Source organism: Hippopotamus amphibius, chromosome 13 (assembly GCF_030028045.1).
Source record: "Hippopotamus amphibius kiboko isolate mHipAmp2 chromosome 13, mHipAmp2.hap2, whole genome shotgun sequence".
Taxonomy (NCBI): Eukaryota; Metazoa; Chordata; class Mammalia; order Artiodactyla; family Hippopotamidae; genus Hippopotamus; species Hippopotamus amphibius.
In genome coordinates this window covers 102,843,549-102,869,922 of record NC_080198.1, presented here as the reverse complement: position 1 = coordinate 102,869,922, position 26,374 = coordinate 102,843,549, and the positions used below count along the sequence as shown (strand labels likewise).

The window sequence follows — 26,374 nt, the reverse complement described above, 5'->3', positions numbered from 1 at the left end:
CTGAGTTTCCCAAGCGACACGAGGTGGGCCGGTTCCCAGCAGGCGGCCTGACAGCCCCAGGAGGGGCCGCCCAGTGCTGAACGACCCCGCCCCACCTCGCTGGGGACGGCCGGCACCTTCCATCTGGGTCCAAACCAGCTCAGGAGGCGCGTCCACCAACGACAGGGCCCTGCAACCCTGTTCTCAGGAAACAAAATCAAAGTATTTCTCCAAAGATGATAAACGTTTCCTTTCGCTGTCGCAAAGCCCCTCCTCTCACCCAAAGTTCCTGAGATCGACATCTTTGGTAGAAATCCTCTGATTTTCTTCAGTGAGAATGAACAAGAGGAGACGCGCGGCCGACCAGGCCCACCTGCCCCACGGAGGAAGGCAAGCATCGCAGGCCGCACCGCAAAGCAAAGAGATGCCTTTTATTGACGTGACAGAGCAGGGCTGCCGGGGCCGCGTCCCCACCGCCCGTGCCACGTCCTGGGTGACGCGGCCCTGCTCCGAAGAGCCCAGCTCGCGTGACCGCGTCCGCGGAGGGGCCGGCCTCGCGCCCGGGTGCACGCTGCGCCGGGGCCTGTGCACAGACGCTGCTCGCCGAACGCCCTCCTGAAAGTTCACCTCAAAACAGAGACGCTCTCTCGGAACTGTAAACGCCATAAAGACGCAGAATACTTCTTTAGGAAAGGCTGAATCAACGTCACACCTCGTGTTCACAGCGGCGCGTGCGCGGGAGAGAGCCGGGGCGCCCGCCTCATCCCCTCCCCTGCCCGCCCGTCAGTTGTTCTCGATCTGCTCCAGGTCCAGCTCGCCGCGGCCCCGCCGGAAGACGCCCTCCTCCCCTGCGCGGTCCCAGTCCCTGGGGTCCCCGCCACGCCCGCCCTCGCCCTCGCCGGCCGCCCACCCCCGCCCGGGCCCCGGGCTGGGCGCGGCAATGCCCGCGGGGCCGCGGGGGTCCCACGAGGAGGACACGGCCACCGTCGCGCGGGCGTCATCCTCCTCCTCGTCTTCATACTCGAGGGAGCAAAGGCTTTTGGAATTTTTTATCGTCTGCAACAGAAAAGACATGGGCTTGAAGCATTTCCAGGAGGTCACGGGGAGGCGGCATCCCACCAAGAGGGGTCCCCGAGTTCCGTAAGGCGTCCTTGGTCCCCTGGATGCCGCCACACACCCTCCCACCCCGCGAGCCACCGCCTGGCCACGCCCCGGCTTCGCCCGGGGGGCCGCAAGGCCTGCCCGGTCCACGGCCCCACGGAAACCGGCACACGGGGGGGGGGGGGGGGCCCGACACCTGACACAGCCCCGGGCACCCAGGGACTCGAGGCTGGAGCTCTGCCGACAATCCCACCAAACGCTCCAGGAAGGACCGGCTGGAGACCCCGGGGCCTTGTCCAACATCGGCCCCGCGAAGCAGACCACCCAACGCCCGCCTCCACGGCCTCGGGGGACCCTCGTCAGGGCCCCACGCCCTCTCCCCCGCGCCCGCCTTTCTCTCTGCTCAGCCCTCCCCGCTCCAGTGGTTCTGCTTTCAACACAAACACGCTGCAACGGTTCTCGTCTTAAAGCAGCGAAGAGCACACTCCACACAGAGGCCGCCCCTGGGCCGCCAGCCCCTCCGCCCCGGCGGGCATCTCCCCACACCCTGAGCCTGCACGGCTGGCCCAGGGCGTCTGGCTGCCCCCGCGGCCGGCTCCTCCCCGCCCCGGCCCTGCCCCCCCCCATGATCACAGCCCCGGTCTGCACCCCCAGACCACAGCCCAGCGCCAGGCTGTGGACACAGTCCCACCAGCCCAGTGGCCCCTCCGTCTGTCCCACGGGGGCCGGGGCCCAGCGGCCACCCCAGCCCCACCTCGGGGTCCTGCCCCCAGGCCGTGCAGCAGGTGTGCACTCAGCAGCACCCCCCCCACCCCCGCCCTGCGCTCCTGGTCCTGCAGCCTGGTGCAGTGCCACACGCCTCCCAGGGCGTGTCCAGGTGTCACCCCTGGGCTGCCCATGCTGCCCTCACACACGGCACCGCGTGCTCTGGGCTTCTAAGGGTGTTGGCAGAATCCAACGTGGCGACGTGTACCGGCAGCGGCCACAGGGCACGAGGGCCCCTAGGCCTCCCGAGGTCGGGCTCCTAGACACATATTTCCTCGGAACAGCGGCCCCCGGAACCGCACACACAGACCCCTCTGGAACCAGCACTGTCGGCTCCCCCAGACAAACAGCCTTATTCCGATTGCTGCTCTGCTGTAATGAGTGAGCCCTGAAAAGTGAAACTGAATAATCAAGCCTTTAAAGATTTGACAACAGGGACTTCCCTGGGGGCGCAGTGGTCCTGAATCCGCCTGCCAATGCAGGGGACACAGGTTCAGTCCCTGATCCAGGAAGATTCCATGTGCTGAAGAGCTACTAAGCCCGTGTGGCACAACTACTGAGCCTGCGTGCTGCAACTACTGAAGCCCGTGTGCCTAGAGCCCGTGCTCCGCAACAAGAGAAGCCACTGCAATGAGAAGCCCGCGCCTCACAACGAAGAGTAGCCCCCACTCGCCACAACTAGAGAAAGCCCATGCACAGCAATGAAGACCCAATGCAGCCAAAAATAAATTAAAAAAAAAAAAAAAGATTTAACAACTAGCTACAAGTTCTGGTCCCAAAATGAGGATCTGTGAGATAATTTCTTCTTCATTTAAACCAAGGTGGACTCCACAGTCAAGGTCACTTCCACACGCAGACCCCACAGCATGGCGGGCCCGGCCCTGCACACGCGGCAACAGAAGCCGACACGTCCTTCCTCACATCTCCACCTACGAAATCCTCTCATTCACAGCACGGAAGTCGAACCCCTACCCAGACGGTAGGAACCTGGCAGGTGGCGGGAGGACCACAGCCCCGAGGTCTCTGCGGCCGGGACACAAGCCCTCCTATGAGCACGACGGCCGCGCAAGCGTGCAAGCGACAGCTCTGCGCACGCCCGGCGCAGGCCACGCACAGCTCGAACCCATCAGCTCTTCACACCAACCCCATGGCCCGAAATGCGGCGTCGCGAAGCTCCAGAGGGCTGCCCTGGCCTGGGCGGGGGCCTGACCTGACACGCATGCCCCTCACCGCTGCACAGCTCTGCTCTGGTCTGACTGTGACCTGCACCTAAGCAGATGAACAGAAAATATATTTTCAAAAATCAAAAGTCAAGACTTTGAGTTCTGAGTCAAGGGCCCTCGACTTTAGATAGTCTTTCCCTTGTGTGCAAAACACAACCTGTGAGGGCGCGCCCGCCCCAGACGGCCCGACTTACGCAGGCAAGAGCCTGCGCTCAGCTCTCAGCGGCCGGAGCCAAGGGCCCCCTGAAACGGAGCCGCGAGCTTCTGAAAGCAGAACGGACACCGTCCCTCGAGCAAACGCCTGGCCTGGCCTGACCGCACATGCCCCTGGCCAAGGCACTGGGCCTCCTCCAGACGAAAACTCGACGTCTCTCCCTCCTGGAAGCACAGCCCAGCATCCGCCCTCGAACCACAGCTGACTCTGCCCACGGGCCACGGCCACGACCAAAGGAGGGGCCTCTGACCGCCCGGAGCCCCTGAGCCTGGAGCCCCCGAGCCCGGCACCTGGGCGCCGGTCTAGCGGGGCTCCAGCGGAGGAAAGGAACCCAGACACACACTGCGGCCAACCTGGCCAAGCTAAGGCCCTCCTTACCTGGCCCTCCTCACCCGGCCCAGTCGACACCGTAGGGCTGGGGGGCCCGGGGGACCAGAGGCGGGGGTCCACCACCACCCGCAGGACACACGCGGCAACGGCCACCTGAGGGTCGGCACCCGCTCGGGCTCCCAGCCTCCCCAGGTGGCCCTGGAAGAGGCCTCTCTGTGGAACTGGGGAGGCAGACTCGCGGGGCCCAGCGCCCCACGGAACGCTCACGGCCAAAGGGCCACACGCACGCGCACGCAGCCATAGTCAGCGTTTGGTCCCCGTCGCAAACGCAGGCAGGCCTCCCAACCTCAGCACACACCTGGGGACGGCACCTCCTACGTGAGGCAGCAGAGAGGAGAAACCAAACGCGAAAGCAGTCTGGAGCAAGCAGGCGACGTGGGACGAGGAACGCGTCCCCTGAACCAGACCACCAGCGCCCGGGGACAAGGCCCGCCATCCGCGGACAAAGGGACGAGGGCACCCGTCAGGAGCCCACGCTCCAAGGATGGGGCCCCAGGAGGCAGACCAGAGACAAAGGGGCGGGGCTGCCCGCACCCCCGCCATCACCCCCCGAGAGACGCTGGAGCCCCCGGGCCCGACCCACCCCCTCGGACCCAGCACAACCCAAAACACAGACGCACGAGGTCTGTCCTCAGGATGTGGAGGAAGAAGACCCAGAGCGGACGGCGCAGGGCCCAGAGCCCCGGGCAGCGTCTGGGGCCCCACCGGGGTCAGCCCCTGCCTCGGACAACGGGAGCGCACGCATGCCCCGGGACACACGAGGCCCCTCTGTGCAGACCTTGGTGACAGGGCCGTGGGGGCCCACCTCTCCCGCGTTGCGCCCAGGGGGGCCTCCCACGCTGGGCCCTGCACGTCTGGCACCTCATCGGACCCTGGCGCTGACCCTGGAAGCGGTGGGGCTGGAAAGCGTGGCCCCGAGGCCGCTGGGCACAGCCCCTCCCGCAGCGGGACACTGTCCCCTCCGCAGCAAAGACGGGTGTGCCCGCCATGCGCGGGTTTTACATTCAGCACCTTTCTCGTCTGTCTAAAGCAATAAGCTCACACGACAGTCGATCGGGAGACGTAAACAGGTTAAAGCAGACTAGACAGAGCACGTCTACCACGAGACGTCTGTGTACTCAACGCGGGGGACACCAACGCACAAACAGAAAGAACAAAATGACGCGCAGACACGAGCCGCTCGGAAAACAAACCTTAAACCCGTGGACGGGGAAGAAGCCTCACAGCAACGGAGGCTGCAGGTTCACGACTCCCCGGGCGCCCCCTGCCTCGGCCCGGACCAGGAGGCCCACCGCCCTGCGGGGCCCCCGAAGCAGCCCCGCGCTCCCCTCCCGCCCCAGCAGCGGCCCCGCAGGGAGGCCCAGGCAGAGGGTCAGGCCGCCTCTCGGCCTGCGGGACCCCCTCGCGGCGCCTCCCACACCCCGCGCTGGCCGCCCCCGTGCACGACGGGCGGACGGGCAGGACGAGGGCCTGCCCAGACCCACCTGCTCACCTTCTGCCCCCCCAGTGCAGGAGGCCGTGGAAGGCCGGGAACGCCCCGCCCTCGGGGTCTCGGCCCCCCGCCCTCCCACTGCCCAGCGGCACCCACACAGGACTGGGGTGTCGGCCCGGCCGCCCCTGTGGCCACCGGGCAGGCACGTCGGTGCCCTGGCCTCGCGGGACCCTCCCCAGAGAAGGCCCACAGCCGCATCCCCGTCACAAACTCCCAGGCACTGTGTGTGTGACACACATAAGGACGAGAACCAAGAGGCTGCTTATTTGAGAAATCAGCGGGAAGCCCGTGGATCGACGCGCTTCCAGGCCCGGTGGCTGCGGCCCTCGGGCGGGCGTGGAGCCCCAGCACCCAGCACCAGCCGGCGGCCTGTGTGTCCTCATCTCCCGGGGCTGCTCCCGCCTGCTCCACCCGCTCCCGGGAGGTGAGGCAGCCTCAGGGCCAGGAAACCGAAGGGTCTCCAGGTTCACATGGACAGAACTCACCCGGTTCCCAGGCTGAGCGACGGGCGTTTCCCTGAAGGGATGTCCTGGACGGACAGGATGCCGGGTGAGGGCGGGTCCTCTGCGCCCCAGCCGCCCGCAGGGCCCAGTGACCACCACAGCCAGCCCGAGAGACCAGGGACTCAAGCCACCCCTGGGCGCTCCGCCCAGCGCCCTCCACACGGTGCTCCCCCCGCTCACAGCCCCACGCGAACACCCACGACAGCCTTCGCTTGGTCCCCACACAGCGAGCCTCCGGGTGCCCGCCGCCCCCAGGGAAGCTGCCGCCGGCCCCGTCCAAAGTACAGGCAGGCCTGAATCTCACCACAGACCCCGTGACCCCTTGACCGCTGTCCCCGACCCGCCCCACCGCCACGTCTGAAATAATCGTGTTTTCTAGGCCCGTCGTCATATGGTGACGTAGTCGGGAACTCACTTGGTCTTGGCGTGGATGCCTGGCTCAGAGCTCCTGAACCCCGCGGGGGTTTCCGGGGTGACGGGGGTGGGGGAGCCCCTCCCAACCACCCGAGTTCAACAGCTTCCGGATGGGGGCTGGTTGCCAGGGGAACCCACCCTGCCGGGGGTCCCAGGGCCAGACTGGGCCCACCCTCACCTCCAGGGACCCAATGAACCACCAGTGGCCGGTGACTTAATCACGCCGACATAACGAAACCTCCATGAAAGCCCCAGCCGGTGGGCTTCCTAGGTGAGCACGTCAGGGTGCTGGGAGGGGTGCACCTGGAGGGGGTGTGGAGGTTCTGCAGCCCCACCCCATGCCTTGCCCTGTGCGTCTCTTCCATCTGGCAGTTCCCGTGTTGTAGCCTTTATGATAAACAGCTGCCCGTACATAAGGTTCTGTGAGCCGTTATAGCAAATGACGGACCCTGAGGAGGGGTCGTGGGAACCCCCCATTTACAGCGGTTTGGTCGGACGTGCAGGAGGCCCGGGACTTGGGGCTGGTGCCTGAGTGGGGCCGTCTTGTGGGGCTGAGCCTTGACTGCAGGGTCTGCACTGACCCCAGGTGGTTTGTGTTAGTCGTGAATTGAGTCGTTGGACCTCGGCTGGCGTCCGCAGAGAACGGGAGGTGTGTGGTGGGGAAACCCAGGCGTTTGGCATCACAGGGGGTGTGAGTCCACACAGGTCACAGTCGTGCCCATGGGTGAGGGCGGAGGGGCTGCCAGCCCAGCCGAGGGGCCGACATGGGCACTAACCTTGGCACCCGGCCTGGACCTGCCCTCACTCCCCAAAATGAGGCTCGGAACTGGCAAGAGGGGACAGTTCTTCACAAGATGCTTTTCAGCAGTCAGCTGCTGTGATTTGTTTACAATGTTTCTAGCCACCCACAACTGATTATTCACATTAGATAAAAAACAGCAGGCCAGAGATTAAAGGCCTGAAAAATAAGAGGAGCAACTTTGTACCCAAAACTGAAACCTTAACTATAACAGACAATTTCCCAGAGATACTTAAAGGAAACTGAAGAAACAGAAAACTCTACTAGATCAGGACTAGAAAAAGTGGTTTGTTTAAATCTACACTCACCCCAGACCCAGATGGCTTTCCAGCAAGTTCCACCAAAACTCTGCCACGTGAGGGAGCTGGGAGGTGTCTCCTCCGGCCCCGGTCCAGCCGTCAGGCACCCAGAGCCCCGGCGGACAGCATGGCTGCAGCCTCAGGGAGTCCCTGAGCAAAAGCGCCCAGCTGAGCCTCTCCTGGCTGCCGGACCACAGCACAAATGTGTGCTGCCTGCACTGCTAGATGTGGCTTGTTTGTCACGTGGCAACAGCTGACTGATGCACTACCCCGTGCTTTCATTTCAGAGATCTCGCTGCTGGGGGTGTCAGGGTTGCAGCAGAGGCAGAGAGCTATGAGGCTGCAGAGAGGCCATCATGGGCCTGAGGCAGGACGGCTGGAAAAGGAAGGGGACACAGGACAGGACCGCCAGTCCCAGGAACTACGCGGGGGGGGGCGCAGGGGAGCTCCATAACAGGAGGAACCATCTTAGAAGACAAGCAGCCTCTGACCTCCTGGGTTTGCCCTCGGGGGAGGCGGGGTCTCAGCCCGGCTCCACCCACACCCCAGCTGAGTCTCCTCTCCACTCCCCCCACCAGCCATCCTGCACGGCAGCCTCTGCAAGTCACAAGGCAATCACGACCACGCTTGGCCCAGAACTCAGCAACCCCAGGGATGCCAGGCCAGGTCCACACACATCTGAGGTCAGTGGTCCCAACACCTTCCTCCTCCTCACGCCATCCCCGCACCCTTCCTGCTCCAAGGGGTTGGGACCTCCACCCCGGCGGCGAGGGCTCCCCCTGCTCTGGAGTCCTTGGTGGGGACATCCCTACAGTCCTGTCCCCTCAGGGCGTGCAGACACGGTAGCACTGGGAGGTGGGGATGCGTGTCGGGCTCACGGTCAGCCTTCCTCTGCAGCATGTGGTTCCAGAGACGGCCCACCTTCCCCTGCAAAACTCAGAACATTCCTTTCCTAAACCCCAGCTCCCGTGGACACTTCACAGCCAGCAAGTGTGGGCTGGAAGCCCCCTCTCTGCCTCTGGGAAGAACCTTCCAGAAAACCCACCAGTCAGGAAAGGCAAAGCTGACAGTGATATAGAGTGGGTACAGACGGTAGGGTGCAGCCTGGACCCCACCTGGGTTCTGTCCATCACGGAGACCTCAGCCCCACCCTCCAGGCTCCTGTGTCCCAGCCAGGACGCCAGGCACAGCCGCCCCTGTGACAGGGGACCTGGTGGCCATCCACCACCCTCTCCGTTTCCTCGCACCACAGCCCCATCCTTGTTCCTCAGCCCCGCTCCCAGAAGGTCCCACCATCTCCCTGGAATGATGCAGAGGTCAGACCTCGGGAAACCAGCTCTTCCCTTTAACTCTGCTCTGAACCACCTGTGATCAGAAAACAGGGTGAGAGGGGCAGGCGGTGACCCCGGACATCAGAAACTTCAAGCTGGTCCACAGCCCAAACTCTGAACGACACCTTCTCCAAAGAGGCGTCATGGGTGGAGGACTCGGTGGAGGGCCGCGAGGAGAGGCCTGGGGTCAGAGGGCGCCCGCTCAGCCTCGACACCCCCGACCAGCGGCTCCTCGCTCCGCAGACTGTCTCCACCCGAAAGGGCAGCCCAGGCCCGCGTGGCCGGGGGGTGTGGCCTGGGCACATCGTCCCGGGGCGGGCTCCATCCTGGCCGCGGCCGCGACCACCCCCCCACAGGTGCCCTGCCCCGCGGGCCGAGAGGGAGCCTCACCCGGGTCATTTTCAGGAAGTCCAGGGCCGGGCGTGGCCAGCGGGCGTCCTCCTCGCGCCTGCGCTTCCGCTGGCCCTGGCCGCCCGCGCGCACGCACGGCTGGGAGTGGCAGCGGAGCAGGCCCCGGCGGCGGCCCAGCTCGGGCGTGGACACGGGTGTGGACACGGGCGTGGACGCAGGCGTGCTGCCGGCCGAGGGCGGCGCCAGGCGCTCCTGCGACAGGGACAGGCGGCGGCGCTGGGAGGGCGCGCGGGGCCCCCCGGGTGGCCCGGCGGGGCCACAGGCCAGGAGGCCGCTGCTGGCCGAGGCGGAGGTCGGCCGGGGTGCGGGGGGCGTGGCGGGGCCGGCAGCGGGGAGGGCGCGGCCCGGCGGCCAGGCGCTCCCGCCGCTGTGGCACCGCCTCTTGGAGACCCGAGTCCAGACTCCGGAGCCGCCGGGCCGCCACGGGGACCGGCAGCGCGCCAGCTCGTCGGGCTCGGACAGGGAGCGGCAGTGTCGCTTGGTGGGCGGCGCCGAGGCCGGCCCCGCGCCGTCCCCGAGGTCCCGGGCACGCACCGCGCTCGGGCCGCAGGGGCCAGGCGGGAAGGGGGGGGCAGGGCCCGCGGCCGCCTGGCTTCCGACAGGCTGTCCTCCACCGGTGACCTCCTGGGGGTGCCGGTCTCCTGGGGAAACACCAAGGAGAGAGGGGTGAGAGGTGCTCGTCCGCCACGCTCTCCGCCCTGCCTGGCCTCAGGGTGGGCCCAGCCCCGCTCGTGGGCGCCACGGGGGCCCTTCCCAGGGGAAGCGGCGGGTCCCCTCCTCCTGCCCTGCACAGGCGCAGCGCACGCCACAGTGGGGATGCCTGGGGGCACAGGGACCCTGCCACCGCAGCCTCCGCCTCCTCGCCGTCAGACGGGGGCGTGAGGGTCACTTGAGAGGCCAAGCCTCCGGGTCAGCAGCTGGACACGGGTGGGCTCAGCAGGAAGCACAGCTGGGGAGCCCAGAGCCCTGACGACCCGGCCCGGGGCCCAGCTGCTCTGTGGTCACCCCCAGCTGGGGGGCTTTGGCACAGAGGCTCCGGGACCCGGGGGAGGAGGCCAGGCCCCCCCACCGGGGAAGGCAGGAGCAAAGGCCCCGGGTGACCCGGGGGCTCGAGGACACTCAGTCAGAGAGGACAGCAGGGCTGCATCCGTGGCCTGCAGGAAGCCCGAGGGGCTCCGAGCCTGGACTGGCCCCATTTGGGACAGAGACACAGCGCCCGGGGCCACGTGCAGGCCCACACCTGCTGCTCCCGACGGGTCACCCGAGACCTTGGTGACAGTCTGCACTTGAGCAGCCTGGAGGCGCTGAACACAGCGGCACCGCAGGGGTGAGCAGGGCTGCCAGGGGAGGATCTGGGCGCCACGCAGACGGTCCAGCCTGAAGTTACACCACCAGCACTTCACTGCGACCACGGACATTGGCCACAGTTCATCACAGGGGCCGCAGTACCCACAGCCATACTCACACACTCACACACACACGCACAGACTCACACGTGGGCGGCAAGGCCTCCTGCTCCCGTTCAGACCGCAGGGCACACGTGAGGGGGGCGTGCACGGCCGTGGCGGGGCCGGCAGACCCAGGCCCTGCAGGCGCGCGCCACCCTGATGCCCACCGCTGGCTGGGCGTGCACCACCCAGCGCTGCAGCCACGCCTGCGTGCACCGCCTGAACCCCCGTCCTTTCCCTGGTGGCCACGGGACCCCACCGGGCGGGCCTTTCAGCTCTGCATTGCCAGGCAGCTTCCAGAGAGGGCGCAGCAGCCCCAGGCTGGACCCACACCGCTGCCCGGCGGAGGGAGAGGCCAGCAGAGGAGAGGGCACTGCCGGGACATCAGCCTCCCCGTCTGGCCCTGCGCACAGGGTCCGAGCCCACAGAAGCCCAGGAAGACCCGCGGGGGCTTTTAAACACTTACCGTCGGTCTCAAAAGGGGACAAACAGCCACTTGTGTTCAGCTTCTGGGCAGAAAGGGAAGAGAAAGAGGCGTCAGCACCGTGGGTTCACCCGCGCAGATTCAAAACCAGTTCCAAGTGAGAAACAGGCCTGTGTTTTTATCTCTGCAATAAACTCTGTGTTCCCCTAGCACTGTCTTTCTTGGTGATTAAAAGGAAAAGCATGAACCCCAGAATACATTTTTTTTTTTAATTTATTTGGCTGAGTCAGGTCTTAGTTGCTGCACGTGGGCTTCTCTCTAGTGGCGCGAGGGCTGCAGAGCGCTCGGACTCAGTAGTTGCGGCGCACAGGCTCTTTAGTTGTGGCGCGTGGGATCTTAGTTCCCACACCCTCTGTATAGCAAGGCAGATTCTTAACCCCTGGACCACCAGGGAAGTCCCAGAATACATTTTTTTTCTTAATCAAGATTCTTAAAAGCCTAACAATTATTCAGTTGGGTAAAAGACATAAAAAGTCATGAGTGTGTCCACTCGGCCCCTTCGCGCCACGCCCATCCTGGCAACCACAGCCTGGCTGCTCCTCAGGACACTCCCGCCCCGACCACGTCCACACGGGCCGGGCCTCTGCCCCACGAGGCGGGCAGCTGCGGGTGCGGCAGCGGAGGGGACCCAGCCTGCGCCCACACAACTCTCTTCTCAGGCACAACCTGCCCCAGGAGGTTGAGCGGCCGCTTGGAGCCGTGTCAACTCAACGCCTGTGTCTGTCTGTCTGTGTGTGTGTCTGCTTTCTTGTGCTCTCCCCACGCCCCACCAGACCCTGTGTGCAGACACGGCCGCTCACCTTCCTCTGCCTTTCACATCTGGAGTCTCCTGCATCACAACACATACCTCTCGGTCACAGGGCTCTCGCTTCTCAGGGGACCGTTTCATAGGATGACAAACTCGTGACAATATGAAAAGGAAACCCTTTCCTGCTTCTCATAAAGGGAATAAGCTAGGGGCTTCCCTGGGGTCCAGCGGGTGAGACTCTGCACCCCCCGTGCAGGGGGCCCGGGTTCGACCCCCAGTCTGGGAGCTAGATCCTGCATGCATGCCGCAACTAAGAAGCCCGCATGCCACAACTAAGGAGTCCACATGCTGCAACTAAAAGTTCTGTATGCCATAACGAATATCCCGCGTGCTGCAACTAAGACCTGGTGCAGCCAAAATAAATGAATACATAAATAAATTTTTTTTAAAAGGGAGGAATAAGTTAAAAGTTGGGTTCATCACCCAGAAAAAGGAGGCCCATCAACAGGCTGTGCAAAGACAGACAGCCCAGCCAGTGAGTGCAGGTCGCCCAGCTGTCTGAGCAGCGGGGGACCCGGTTGCACAGGAGGGTATGACACCCGGTGACCATCAGGTCCTCCAGCCTGAGACCCCAGTCGGGTGGAGCGGATAAGAAAGCAGACTGTGAACTACCTGAGACCTCACAGCTAACACGGAGCCCAGGTCTCCTACCGTAGTGGAAACCTGCACCTTTGTTGCTGCAAACCCACCCGGCTCCGGGGGCACCAGCCCCCCTTGGCCACTCCCCCAACACGAGCAACAGCGACCACGTTCTCTTCAAGCACGGGGCAGCCCACCTCCCCCAGACCGCGTCCCCAGCATGCAGCAGTGTCCTGCCGGCACCAGCATGGACACCCAGCCCGGGCAGCTTGGCCAGCGAAAACAGTGGCCCAGGTTCCGACCCAGAGCAAGGGCGGCGTGGGCAGCCCCAGAGCCCTGGTTCTGGATGTAGCTGTGCTGGGCGCAGAGGAGGGCTGAGCCCAGGCCTCTGGGGGAGGACGGCCACTGGGCTGTGTGCCTGCAACCCCCAGGACCAGCCTACATGACACGCGTCATGCAGGAGCCCTGACAGACGAGGTGGCCTCTGAACACTCACTGGGGACGCACAATGGGGGCTGAGGCCAAGGGCTCATGCCAAGGCAGGCCCAGCCCCACCACACTCGCAGAGCCTCTGTCTCGGTCCCCCTCCTCTGCGGCAGAACCAGGTGACAACGCGTGCAGGGCGCGGCCAGGAGTGGGGCTGAAAGCTGGGCAAACCAGGCCTTCAGTCCAGCTCCGACCAGCCTGCCACCAGGGAGGCCGGCTCCTCTCCGTGGGCCCCGTCTCCCCACCTAGGACAGGTGTGACCATGGGACACCCGTGGCAGGGTGCTGCTAGGGTTACATGGGCACACAGGAAAGCCACATGACCGCCGATGGAGAAGGTACGGTGGTTTCTAGAAATGGTGCTGGGCTGACCACACTCCACAGGAAGAGGGAAAATGCCACCCTGAACTGCCGCGGCCACACACCAAACTCAGTTCGGACAGCTCAGGCTTCCAGCTGAAGGTAACACAGTGGCACTGCCAGAAGAAACAGGAGAGTGTCTCCCCGACGCAGGTCAGCAAAGGCTTCTCAAATGGGATACAAAAGGAACACTAACTCACACTGGTACATCTGTCTACACTGAAATTTGGAATTTCTGTTCATCCAAAGACACCATTAAGAAAGTGACAAGGCAAACCACAGGAGAGGAGAAAATATTTGCAGAACACACATCTGAGAAAAGACTTATAGCCAGGATATACAAAGAGTTCCTACAAACCAATAAGAAAAATGCATACAACGCGAAAGAAAAATGAGCAAAAGGACACGAAAAAGGACGTACAAACAGCCACTAAGTACAGGAAATGGCGCTGATCCCCTTGGTCACCGGGGACAGGAGGTCAGAGCCGCGAGGAGCAACCACCACACCCGACCAGGGAGAAGGCACAGCTGGGGCTGTGAACCCAGGGACGTTCACCTTGAGTGGGAAGCCAGACCCCAGGAGCACATGCTGCATGTCGGCACTTTGGTGACATTCTCGGACGGCAAAGCCACGCGGGGCCACAGGGGGCTTCCCGAGGTGATGGAGACGTCTGGGGTGGCGGTGACAACGTTACCATGTACACAACTGGAAAACTCACCCCCTCAACACCAAACGCCATCTGTGCATCTCACTAGATACAACTTACACCTCAATTAAAAAGTATTTTTTAAACTCAAGGCTTTCAAAGCTGAGCTCTCCACCAACCCAAGTCTGTACCTGCACAGCTGGACACACCAGAGAGCACACACAGCATCCTGAGACCACGTCCACGTGGGCCAGCACACGCTGACCCCCCCTCACTCCTCCCCCCCGGCCCCGGCCCAGGCCCCCAGCACAGCCACGCGGCAGAGGGACCTGCTCCCCTGACCTGAGTCCTGGCCTCTGCTCCAGGCCAGCCCTCACTGAGAACGGACGCTGAGCACCTGTTTCCCCAGCAGCTCCTGTCCCCACCGGGCTCCTGTCCCCACCAGGGTCCTGTCCCCACCGGGCTCCGCAGCCCTCAGGCCCTCTCCCTCTCACGCTGGGCTCAGCCTCCGCCTGGCTCCCGGTCCACCACCTCCGCGCCACCAAAATCTAGTCCTGTGTCACCCCGCGTGTCCCCTCCCCACTCTACTCCTCCCCAGCGCACCCTCTGCCTCCCCTCCACCCCAACATCCAGAACAGCTGCCCTGCTCTCTGGTGCGGCCCCCAGACTAAAATCAAACAGTGACAGAGATGATGGGGACTTCTTACTCAAAAAGATACAATAATTTGTCTTTCACTCTGTAAATGACACCTTTTTTTTTTTTTTTTTGGCTGCACCGCTTGCAGGATCTCAGTTCCCTGACCAGGGACTGAACCTGGCTCCCACAGGGAAAGCACCAAATCTTAACCCCTCGGCCACCGGGGAATTCCAGCCCCTCCTTTTTTTTTTTTTTAAAGTGAATGTCAGAGCAGGTGCCGTAAGCCACGTCTGTGCACCCACCGCACAGGAACCCCGTGGACACACCCGCCCGTCTCACCAGGAGCTCGGTGAAACGCCCACGGGTACCGAAGGGAACTGTTTCCCAAACACGTGTTCCCTGTCCAGAAAGAGCGGTATGGAATTCACACGACGTGACGTGATCTGTGTCTCAGTGGGAAGACTCCTAAGGGGGCCTCTCCTGGTCCCGCTCTCTCAACAGCGACGGCACGCCCCGTTCCCTGCGTGACACCACAGGCGGCACACAGGCCAAGGGCCGGGCGCAGGCAGCAGGACGGCTTTGAGCACCCGCCTGCGGAGGCGCTCGGGCACGGCCCCCAGCACCGGGGGCGCAGACGCTCAGCCACCTCCCGCTGGACCTACAGTCTAACCAGGCGGGGTGTGACCTGAAGGTCACGGTAACACGGGCCTAGAAAGCAGCTCCACCTCGTGCAAAGCTAAGCCACAGAGAGAGAATTCAAGCCAGGCTCTCGGGAGGGGTGGTCCCCGGAGGTACGGGCAGCGCCTGGTGGGCGCGCCTGCTGACCTGCGTGGACGTGTGCCCGCCCAGCACGCAGGACCGTGTGTGTCCATGCACATACTAGGCTTTTACTCAAAGGTTGTTTTCCATGATGCTGAGAACCTACCATCACGACACTGAGGGGCTCTGGGGGCTGCAAGGGCGCCAGGGCCTCCCTGGGACACCGCCCCCTCCCCCCTGCCTCCCCCAGGTCCCCTCCCCCAGCCGGGGCCCAGCCCAGGCAGCGTCCCCCGACCCGGGGCGGGCAGCTCACCGGGCCGGCGTCGTAGCTCTTGCGGGCGAGGTCATCCAGGCTCTGGTTCTGCAGCTTCTCAGTGATGAGGGTGACCATGGTCTGGGGCCCGTGCCCTCTGTCCGCGCTGACAGGCCCTGGGCTTCTGGAACGCCGGCTTCAGGAGGCCCGGCCGCGGCTGGCTCTGAGCTAACCCTCAAGGGTGCGTTTCCATTTTAAAGACGAGCGATCCATTTCCAAGGGTCCTTCAGGGCTTCGTGCCTGTTGTTGGCAAAGAGAAACCATCACACGGGTCACACGCAAGGCCATTCAGCTCTGACTCTGTCCCCCGCCAGCACCGCGTGTGAGTGCTCTGACCTCGCTGCCTGACAGAGACCCTCCCGCGAGAAGACGACCACACGGGTCTCTCCTGGAAAATGTCATAAAAGCAGGGGTCTGGGTGAAGGATGGCGGGTGGACACGCGCGAGAACCAGCAAGGGGGGCCGCCCCCAGCCCTGCTCCAAGGCAGGCGCCGGGCGGGGTGGGCACAGCGCCACACTTCGGACTTGAGAAGCCGCTGCGAAATCGAGTCCTCAGACAGCAGCGGGGAGACCCCGGGACAACCTGGCCGCGAACGCCTGGACCCACCTCGCCACCGACCGCGACCGCGGACCGCTGACGCCCCGCCCCCGCCCCAGCAGCCGGGGAGAGCCCCGCCCCCAACGGAAGCTGGGGTTCCCTCCTGGGAGGGGTGCGGGGCGCAGGGGCGGCGGCAGACCCAGCCAACGGCGCCTGGTGGGGGACGCTCAGAGGACACTGGCCTCGCAGAGCTGGAGCCCATGCCCGGGACCCACTCCCGGCAGAGGCTGACGGTCACCCGCCTGCCACGCACACACGCACCCGCCCCAGTGTCCCGCTGCAGCCTCTGAGCAGCCGCCAAGGGCCCCCGGCCCAGGAAGCCACAGGCACAGGCGGACAGGCAGGAAGACCCCAGCAACTGGGGAAAACGCACGATGCCAGAGGATGAAACCTTCAGAGGAGAAGGCGCCGTATCTACAGAGTTAGATCATTGAAAGGGAACGTTTAGAGAAAAAGAGGAGGATTGGAAATTAAACCTGACAGCAGTGATGGAACCTCCAGAATCTTCAGAGTCCGGGTTCCTAACTGCCGCCAGCCTCGGGCCCGGCTGGCCATCCAAGGCGGAGGCCACACCGGCAGGCGCCCAGGACCCGTGTGCCATCCATCCGCCGCCCTCTGGGCAGCATCAGGGCCCCAGAGCCCAGGGAGGACGAGCCGCATCCCCCCTCCCCGCGGGAAGCACCCCAAGTGGCCCCACCAGGAACACAAGGAGTACTCACCTTCACAAAACCTGTTCGCAAAACACGCCGACAGATGCAGGAAGAAACTGCATGAAGATTTCCACAGGTGCCGGAGACACCAGCACAGCAGGACCCGCCCTCCGTTCCTAAAAACACGTGCCTGCACACTCTCAGCGGGTCTCAACAGGCTTCCTCAACGTGACTCTGAAACCGCAGGCCCAAGGCCAGCATCCTCGCGAATGGGCAAAGGGCGGCGCCGCAGCAAACCTGGGGGGCAGGGTGGGGGCACCACTGCCAGCCCGCCCTGAGCACACGTCTGCAGACACAGGGCAGGGCGGGGCCCTCCTCCAGCGGGAACATGCGGACCCAGAGGTCGCAGACTCTCCCCGACCACAGGCACCGACCCCGCCCAGGGCTGGCTCCAGGCCAGGAGAGGCGCCCACTGTGCACAGGGTCCCCGTGTGCGCCCCTCGATCCACAGGGCGTTCAGCACCTGGCATGCTCGGCACCGACAGCACCCGGGGCTCCCCGCACCGCACCCTGAGCAGAGACACCCATCCCTTCCAACACAGCCAGGGACCCTGAGGCTGGACAGGAGGGGCAGGGCCAGCGCTTCCCCAGGGGGCAGCTCTGCACCAGGAGTGGTCCTACTTCAGTGCGTTTCGAACCCAGGAGCCAGATCTGAGCCGGCCACATGGCACGCGCACCACCGGCCCCCAGTCCAAAGGCAGGACCAGCCAAGCCACAGGATCGCTCTCCCTGCCGCTCCCCACAAATCCACCCGGGGCCCACTCAGATCCCCACCCCCGCAGGAGAAGAGCTTCCTGAGGGCCCCTTCGGCCCGACATGACAGGTCAGCCTACTTTGCTGCGACCCACCGGCCCCTGATGGCCACGGCACTGCCCTCTGGCAGACGGCAAGGGGGCGGCCTCCTCCTCTGCCCTCTGCCCACTGAGCCAGCTGCTCCGGGGTCTCTCAGACCCTCCTGTCAAACCCTCCTGGTGGCACACGGCACACCCAATCGCAGAAAGGTAACAGCAGCCACAGCAAATCTGAAAAAATAATAAAACAACTCGTACTGTAAAAACAGGCCCCACCGTCCTTGGAGAGATGGCTGACGTCCGGGCTGGGGCAGGGCAAGGACCAGAGGAGGCTGGGGTATCTCCAGGTGCTGGAAATCGGGACAGGCACAGAGAGTGGTGACAGGCCCCCAAGGCGGCCACAAAGAGAACGCGGCAAGTGGACCGTACTCCACGGAAAAGATAAGATCCACAAATCCACGCTGATACCAATGACTGAAAAGCAAGGAAACGGAGGACGCAGCTCTTCTTTTTGGTAGAATGCCAACTAAGACGCGTAGATGGAAGGATGGAACTGTGTTCAAATCACTGCCTGCCAAACAACCCATATGTTTCAGGCAAGAATCATCAATGGAGGTAAAACCGGCGGGTGGGCGCGTGAGGAGAAGCAGGGTGCCACCTGGCCCCAAAGGGCCCCCCGCGAGACGCTGCATCGCGGGCCGCACAGCAGAGAGGCCAAGGCGGGCTCGGCCAGCCCAGGGCACAGCAGCAGCCCGCGACACGGGGCTCCTGCCCAGCTACGCAGGAGCTCGATGTAGTGAGGAAAAACCACACCCAAATGAGGTGGACTGCCGGGCAGCGCTCCGCAGCGTCAGGGCCGTGAAAGACGGATGCGAGGGGGCCTCGCCCCGCCAACGACCCCGCCAGGACACAAGGTCCTGGGTCAGAGAAAGGGCCCCAGGGGACAACGCCCGACATCTGGGTGGGCACAGCAGTCAGAGCCAGCCCCTCGGTCCCGGTCCGACCCTCACGCAGCACCACGTCAGCCGTGGACGCCACGAGGCACGCGGCCCGCACGGGGCACGGCCAGCCCCACAGGGAACAGTCCCCCGCCCCCACCGCACACGCGCATGGAACGGCCACGAAACCGTGTCCGCATAAACTTGGCTCCGGCTCCGGGGGCTGCTGGGCTGGGGCGCACAGGGCTCAGAGGGCAAAGCGAGAGATGCCCGGTGGACACAACCCAGCTGCCCGCCCGGGGGCTGCGGGAGGGGCTGAGCGGGGCAGAAGAGACGGACTGTCCTGGGTAACGTTTTCACTTTCCTCTTGGGGAAGGAACGTGTGCCATTAGTATTACTAACATGCAGATTCAAACTCCAGCTCCCCGGGGCCGCCCCCACGAAGTACCACAAGGCAGGGGTGGCGGGGGGTGGTTAGGACAACAGAAATCTACTTCCTCCTGGTTCTGAGGTCCCAAGCCAGAAGTCGAGGCGTCGGCAGGCTTGCTCCTCCTGGGGGATCCGCTCCCTGCATCCCTCCCAGCCTTGGCGTCCCCTGGACGTGTCAGCACACGCCCACCTCCGCCTCCATACTCACGCGGCCTCTCCCTGTGCCCGTATCTCTTTATCTCTTCCTACCAGGACACCAGTGACTCGGCTGACATCCACCCTAATCCAGTATGACTGCATCTTAATTTACATCTTAGTTACATCTGCAAAGACCCTGCTTCCACGGACTTCCCCGGTGGCCCAGTGGTTAAGAATCCACCTGCCAATGCAGGGGACACGGGTTCAGTCCAGGAAAATCCCACATGCCGTGGAGCAACTAAGCCCATGCACCACAACTACTGAGCCTGTGCTCTAGAACCTGTGAGCCACAACTACTGAACCTGTGTGCTGCAACTACTGAAGCTTGCACGCCTAGAGCCCATGCTCTGCAACAAGAGAAGCCACTGCACTGAGAAGCCCTCGTACAGCAATGAAGAGTAGCCCCCGCTCGCATCAACTAGAGAAAGCCCGCGTGCAGCAATGAAGACCCAACCAATGCAGGCAACACAGAAATAAATAAATAAATCTTAAAAAAAAAAAAAAGACCCTACTTCCAAATAAGGTTGCGTTCACAGGTTCTGGGGGTTAGGACTTGAGCAAACCTTTTCAGGGGACACACTGTGTGAACCTCAAGGCCGAGCCAGGTCCCCTTGTGAGAAATCGAACGATCAGGATACAACGTCCTGGTCACAATGCGTGATGCCCGGCACGTCCCTGCTCAACGGCCAGCATGCCAAGCCCGGGCTGGAGCAGCTCAGGACAGTGTCCTGGCCCTGAGGGACGCTAGCCCTCGTTGGGAACAATGCCAGCTGATGGCAGGTGCAAAGCAGGACGCAAGCAGGACCCCATCCGTGGCAGGGCAGCCTGTACCCGGGAGGGCAATGAAGCCAACGCTGAAATCTGAGCAGGAGGTGCCAGGACAAAGCCAGGACCCTGGGTGCCCAGGTGAACACAGACACCAGACGTGAGAAACCTCGCAGTGGGCTGGGAAACGGGGGCTCCATCCCACAAGCCGCTGCAAGGATGACGGGAGTCGTGTGGCCGGGGCTCCTCGGCGCCCCTGGCAGTACAGGTGATCTCTGACTCCATCCACAGCTCCTGCTCAGGAAGCTCTGAGAACCTGCGCACCAGAGCATCCCGACCGGGCACACCCTCCTCCCACGTCAGGCAGACCGCCGCAGAGGAAGCAGGATCACAAACGTATCTCCACTTTTCCTACAGTAAGAAATTCATACTCACCATCCTCCCCTCAAAGGCACTGGTCCTTCTTCTCAAGCAAACCAGTGACCCAGCTGCCCACCTCCCGGAGCTCGTCTCCTCGCCCAGCCCCGCGAGCCTAGGCGGCCGCAGCAGCTAATCTGTCCCTTTCCATCCACTCGGCACCCCTCCGCCAGCCTCAACAGGAGTTAGCCACAGGGCTCCAACCCCCAGAAACACCCTGCACAGGGCAGAGGTCGAAATCCTCACGCGGCCCTTCCGGCCCATCCTGTCCCCACACAGGCGCCCTCCAGGCCCAGAGGTGTCATGCACACAGTAGGGGCTCCACAGACTGCCCCGTGCACAGGCCGCGACCTGGGACCTGAGGACCTCTCAGCCGGCCACGCTGGCCCCTCTCATTCTCTGGACTGCACCCTCTACAAGGACACAAAAGTGGGCTCTGTGTTTCAGTTTATTAACGTAGAGTCAGAAGGCATTTGTAAAGCCATATACAAGGGACTTCCCTGGTGGCAGAGTGGTTAAGAATCCACCTACCAATGCAGGGGACACGGATTCAAGCCCTGGTTTGGGAAGATCCCACATGCCGCGGAGCAACGAAGCCTGTGCGCCGCAACTACTGAGCTTGTGCTCTAGAGCCCGTGAGCCACAACTACTGAAGCCCATGCACCTAGAACACATGCTCCACAAGAGAAGCCACCGCACTAAGCCTGCGCACTGCAACAAAGAGTAGCCCCCGCTCGCCACAACGAGAGAAAGCCCGCGGGCAGCAACAAAGACCCAATGCAGCCAAATAAAGAAATAAATATTTTTTTAAAGATAAATAAAGCCATATTCGAGTGTCTATGGGCCGCCGTAACAAAGTGCCATCCGCTGGGGCTTAAACGACAGACCCTCGCTGTCTCTGGAGGCCGTGCTCCCGTGAAGGCGCCAGGCAAGTCTGTCCCGCCTCCTGGCGGCTCCCTGACCTGTGGCAGCCTCACTCGCCCCGCGTCTGTGTCCAAAGCCCCCCTTTTACAAGGACGCCAAGCGTTTTGGGTTAGGGGTCACCCTCCTCCAATGTGAGGCCAGCTTAACTCATTACGCGCGCACCAGTTCTATTTCCAGGGCACTGGGGTTTAGGGTTTCAACACGATTCAGCCTACGACAAGCCTCGCCTATCCTATGACGGCAACGCATCGTTTTAAACACCAACACGGCTGCGTTTCTGTAACGCAGAGGATGGGCACCACCAGCACCTCTGCCAGGGCGCCACACCCCTGCTCTGCACGCACACCTACTGAGTCCACGCGGAACGGCACACACGCACAGCTGCTCGCGGTTGCTTCTGACTTGGGGAGCATCACGGCGTGGTCTCGCCTACACATCCCCACACCCGCTGCCCCCTCCCCCACCTCCAAGCCTCTCAGCACAGCTCTGCCAACGCATCCGTTACGTCATCATGGACATCATTCCGTCACTGTAAATGGTGTCCCCAGCGGAGCCACACGGGGAGCCTGTTTCCCAGTTAATTGCCTCCCTTTTCTCCTGTGCAAAGCTTCAGCCCAGTATAAACTCTCCCCCCAAACTCCCCCAAAGAATTATCAACTCAGGAGACAAGCTTTATTTGCTCAAAGACATCAGAACGGCCGTTAGCCCTTCTGCTCCGGGACCCCCAGCCTCCGCTCAGGCCCAAGGTGTGCCATCCAGCTGGGCCCTGGGCCTCACCCTCCTCCTGTGACTTCCTGAGCAGGTGCCCGGCGGGCGTGTGATGCCCGTGCCCCTGCTCTCCTCCCTGGATGCCTGCCGGGCTCTGCGAATCGTCTCTCTCCCAGGGCCGGGAAACGTGCACAGGGCCTGCAGCAGGGTCTTCTTCACTGGGAAACCGAACCACTGGGCCTCAGGGGTCTGCCGGACCCCCTGCCGAGCCCTTCCCCTGCCTCTCTCCCCTGGTTTGTTCTGGAACGGCCGGTGGTCTGGGTGGCGCCCCTGGGCTGGCCCTCCCCGACCGCCCATCTCTGCCTCCTTTTTGTTGCCGCGGATCTATTTCCACAACTGGCCGACGACCTCACCTTCCGCGCCTCCCAACGACACGTTTCTTTCTGCTCCCATTTAAGCCGAGGGCCCCGCCGCACCTCTGAACACCCTGAGGCTCTGACCCGGCACAGGGCTCTCCCCCAGGGCTGCCGTGCCCTGTGCCTGCTGCACCGCCTCGGCTCCCTCGGCCGGCTCTGCCCGGCTGGTCTCTGCTTCAGGCCGGAGGTGTCCCCTGCACCCGCCACTGCGCTCCTCAATCACTCCAGGAGGGGCCGCCCGGTGCTGGGGGAGGTCAGCGAGGACATGCCAAACAGGCGGATCCGAGTGGACAGCAGGCCGCAGACGCAGCAGCCGGGGTGGGGTGGACGGGGCCCTGGACGCGCAGCCTCCCTCCAGCCTGGACCCCGGGCCTGAGCCTAGGCTCTGGATGGGCTGCTCCAGCTCCCCTGCCGGCTCCTGAAGCACAAAATGGGGAGAAACGTTTCCAGGATCTGCTTAGTCAGCTGTGCCAAAGCCCAGGGAGGCCAGAGCCGGGCAGCTTTAGACCCAAAGCATCGGTTCCAGGGTTTACGTCCTGGTGCCGCAGACCCAGCAGCCTCCCGGCACATCGTGCAGGGTCCCAAGCTCACGGCAAGCACAGCAGCACCGCCTCCGGCTTCTCAGAGTTTTAACTTCGTTTTCTCTCCAACAGCACTCAAAGGAAACTTGGAACCGGCTGAACATGAGTTACCAACTGGCACCGTTTCTGTGCTGGTCTCTGCGCCTCCCAAGAAAAAGTGGTGCTGAGGTGCCCCTCGACTGGACAGAGGTGAGGTGACTTCCAGGTGCCACAGAGGCCTGCTCCCTTTAGGGACACGCCCCGGAGACGCCACGCATGGGGCGACCGCAACAACAGAGAGGCCAGCAGCCCCACTGTCCACGTCTTCCCAGCCCCAGAGCCGGGATGTCCCGGAAGGGACGCTCAGCCCCGGCCTGGCCCCAGCCGGCCAAGCTGCACAAGGGCGCAGCCGAGCTGTTCCAAACTCTGGGCCCTGAGACCTGAGACCCTGAGCAGTAAGAAATGAGCACCGCCGTTTGAAGCCACCAGTTTTGGAGTGAACTTGTGCAGCCACAATAACCAAAGCAGTGACACTTAGCAAAGGACTGCAGCCAAGCACCCGCTCTCGCTGCTGGGACAGTCACAGTCCCCACGTCTGCATCCCACGGAGGCTGAGAAGGAAGGGAATGGCCGTGTCCCCATGCTCCACACAAGCCACACGGAAGAAGTTACTGCAGCCGCTGAAATCGCCCGACGATTCTCAGCTGGTGCGGCCTGGGGTACGACTCTACGTCAGGGGTTCAGCGCCTTCCCTAAAAGGGCACGTTCAGTGCCACTTTTGCTCGTGACCCCCGGGAAAGCCTGAGGCAAAGAAGACCTTGTGTTGGTGCCACCGATAAACTGTGCACACAGCCACCGAAATCTTTTCGAAAAGACTTCGAAAGAAAACTAGAAGACAAAAATCACCTGTCCTAACTAACCAACATCTTGCTAATATTAAAACGCACAACTGGAGGATTTAGATAACACCAGTTTTAGTTTAAAGGTGCCTGGAAACCATGTTTGAACTGTGACCTTTGCAAGCCAACAAGGAGAAGAAACTCACAGCTTGTCAATAAAAAGGAGATGATGGTCGCCTCCCTGATGGTGTGAGCCCAGCTCACCATGCTGAGAAAAACCACACCCAGGAAGTTTGTTTTGAGAAAGTTGGTAGGGTGGGCTCTGATTGGCCGGAGGAAGACCCAGGATGAGGCCCTGGCTGGCTCTCTGGGGGCCGTGCTCTCCCAGGCCCGTGACTTCACCTCTCTGGGCAAGGACCCGCCGCATCAGGAGGCTGCAAGGAGTGAAATTAAGGAACGCGCATGACAATGCTGGGTCCCAGGCACACGTGTCAAATTACAGCCACTTACAATAAATGCCTAAAAGATTGTGAAAGTCCATTTTCCTTTGAAAAATATTAGAGCAGAAAAAGCCAAAAGGGTTTATACAAAAATTTTAATTTACTCTAAAAAACAAAAAATTGATTTTGAATGTTTGCACTGCACCTGTAAAACACCTGACTGTTGCCCTGGTTCTTTTATCTACCAGCAAACAAACAGGACTCCTACATGCCCACTCCCTGCGCAGAGAGCTGCACATGTGCAAAGGTGTCCACGACCAGGAAAGGTCCTGACGCGCCCACCTAAAAAGGGAAAACAGACCCCATCGTGGGGAGCCTCTCCGTGACACGTTCCCGGGAGCTACAAGAACGGCTCTCCTCTCTGTGCTCCCCAAATCCGACATAAGTCAAGAAAATGCAGGGATCCTCCCAAAGGGCTCCCGTCCACAGCACACGTGCCACCAGCCCGGGATCCTTAAAGGGGTATCACAGAGCACGGCAGGGGAACAGAGCTCCAGGGCCAAGGTCTAGGTTCTCTGGACACTGCCACACGGGAGGAGACCAGTTTATTTTAAAGAAAAGCCACTGTTCCTAAACAATTGCTATTTCAATTTCAACTGGGGGGTATATTCCAGAACTTCAAAATCAAACTGCTCCCCTGCTTTCTACTACCAGAGCCAGAGGCTGCGCTTCCCTGTCCGCACCTGCTCTGATGAGGACACTCAGGAGACAGTGACATGAAGAAGCATAATCTGTAAGCCCTCAAGTTAAATTTCTTAAATATTGTGAAACTGAAGCCATTCTTGAAGTCACACTAACCCATCTTGAAAAGCTCTCAATGCTGAGAGATCATCATAAACTCAACTAAGTAGTGAGTAATTGAGTTAAAAAAGAAAAGTACTGTAAAGTTGTGGAAGCTTAGACTCAAGTACAGGTAGCCCATGAGGCAATGCAAATAACTCTAGTCGATTTAACACAGACTAATACACTTCAGATCTGTGACTGTACTTAGAGGAACGAGGAAATAAAGTCGAATAAGGAAAAACACACTCTATGCCCCTAACGCACCTCTCCACTCACAGGAAAAGACTTAGAGACTCAGAACCCTCGTCCAGCAGAGAAAGCCGCTTCGGAATCCACTTCCAATCACCTTCCACGGGTCGCCGGGGAGGGTCTGGCTCCCCCGTCGGGCGGGTCCAGCTTTGGGCTCCCTTAACGCCCAGTGTATCAGGTCCAGCTTCCTGCTTCTCTCTCGCTGCACGAGGACAGGCACATGAGCCCTGGGAACCGCTCAGGCCGCGCGTCTCGGCACCGGAACGACGACAGCTCGCAAAGGCGACACCCAAAGTCGGTTCAGCGAGTGGCAGCGCGCCCCAGGCGGGGCCCCTTACAGCCAAAGGGCGCGTGGGGAGCACGGGGCCCCGCGTGCGCAGGCTCTCGGGGCGCGCGGGGCTCCCAGGGCGCGGGGCTCTTGGGGAGCAGGGGTTCCGGGGCGCAGGAGTCCCAAAGCCGGGGACCCTCGGGGCGCGCGGGGGTCCCGGGGTGCGCGGATACTCGGGGGCGGGCGGGGATCCCAGGGTGCGCGGAGCTCTCGGGGCGCGCAGGGGGCCCCGAGGTGGGCGGGGTCTTGGGGTGCAGGGGGCCCGGGCTGGGGGGGCCCGGGGCCCGGGCTGGTCCAGGGCTGGTGCGCGCGGCCGGAGTCCCAAGCCCAGGTCGCGAGCCCCCGGGTCCCCGCGCCCTCAGCGACCCGCCCGCCGCGCTCTCCGGGTGCAGCGGCGAAAACGCTCGGCACCGACGCGGGTGGAAAAGCATCGGGTCGCGCGGGCCGGGCTCGGCGAGCTGACAGGAGCGGGCCCCGACCGGCCCAAGTTCACGCGCGGCCCCGCGCCGGCGCGCGCACGCACGGCCCCGGGCGCGCGCGCGCACGGACCGGCGCCTGGCGGGCCACGACGGCCTGGCACCTGAGCGCGGCCGGGCGGGCGGAGCGAGGGAGGCGCCGGCCCTCAGGCCGCGCTCCTCGCTCACAGGACATCGCGGCTCAGGGGCACCAGGACCGCGGCCGGCGCCCCGCCCCCACGACACGGGCCCCGCCCCGCGCCGCCGCGCCGCCCTTCAGCCGGCCGGCACCCGCCGTCCCTCAGCCGCGCCGCTCCGCGCGCAT

At 62.9% G+C, this 26,374-nt stretch overlaps 1 protein-coding gene across 13 annotated transcripts; it reads right to left on the bottom strand.

Moving 5' to 3' along the window:
- Positions 1 to 396: 396 nt before the first annotated feature.
- Positions 397 to 26,348, bottom strand: FAM53A (family with sequence similarity 53 member A). 13 transcript variants are annotated; one of them, XM_057705260.1, is made up of 8 exons: positions 25,282 to 26,348; positions 23,941 to 24,168; positions 16,759 to 16,923; positions 15,442 to 15,681; positions 11,654 to 11,721; positions 10,836 to 10,878; positions 8,901 to 9,562; positions 397 to 1,035 (listed from the first exon to the last, which is right to left on the bottom strand). In XM_057705260.1, exons 5-8 carry the CDS (start codon positions 11,696 to 11,698, stop codon positions 763 to 765), a joined length of 1,023 nt encoding a protein of 340 aa, XP_057561243.1. In that variant the 5' UTR covers positions 11,699 to 11,721; positions 15,442 to 15,681; positions 16,759 to 16,923; positions 23,941 to 24,168; positions 25,282 to 26,348; the 3' UTR covers positions 397 to 762. The 13 variants fall into 13 exon arrangements, with proteins under 13 accessions (XP_057561243.1, XP_057561242.1, XP_057561230.1 ...); XM_057705259.1 differs by lacking the exon at positions 11,654 to 11,721 and having other exon boundaries at positions 10,836 to 10,875; positions 25,282 to 26,347; XM_057705247.1 differs by lacking the exon at positions 11,654 to 11,721 and having other exon boundaries at positions 25,282 to 26,343.
- Positions 26,349 to 26,374: the final 26 nt, after the last annotated feature.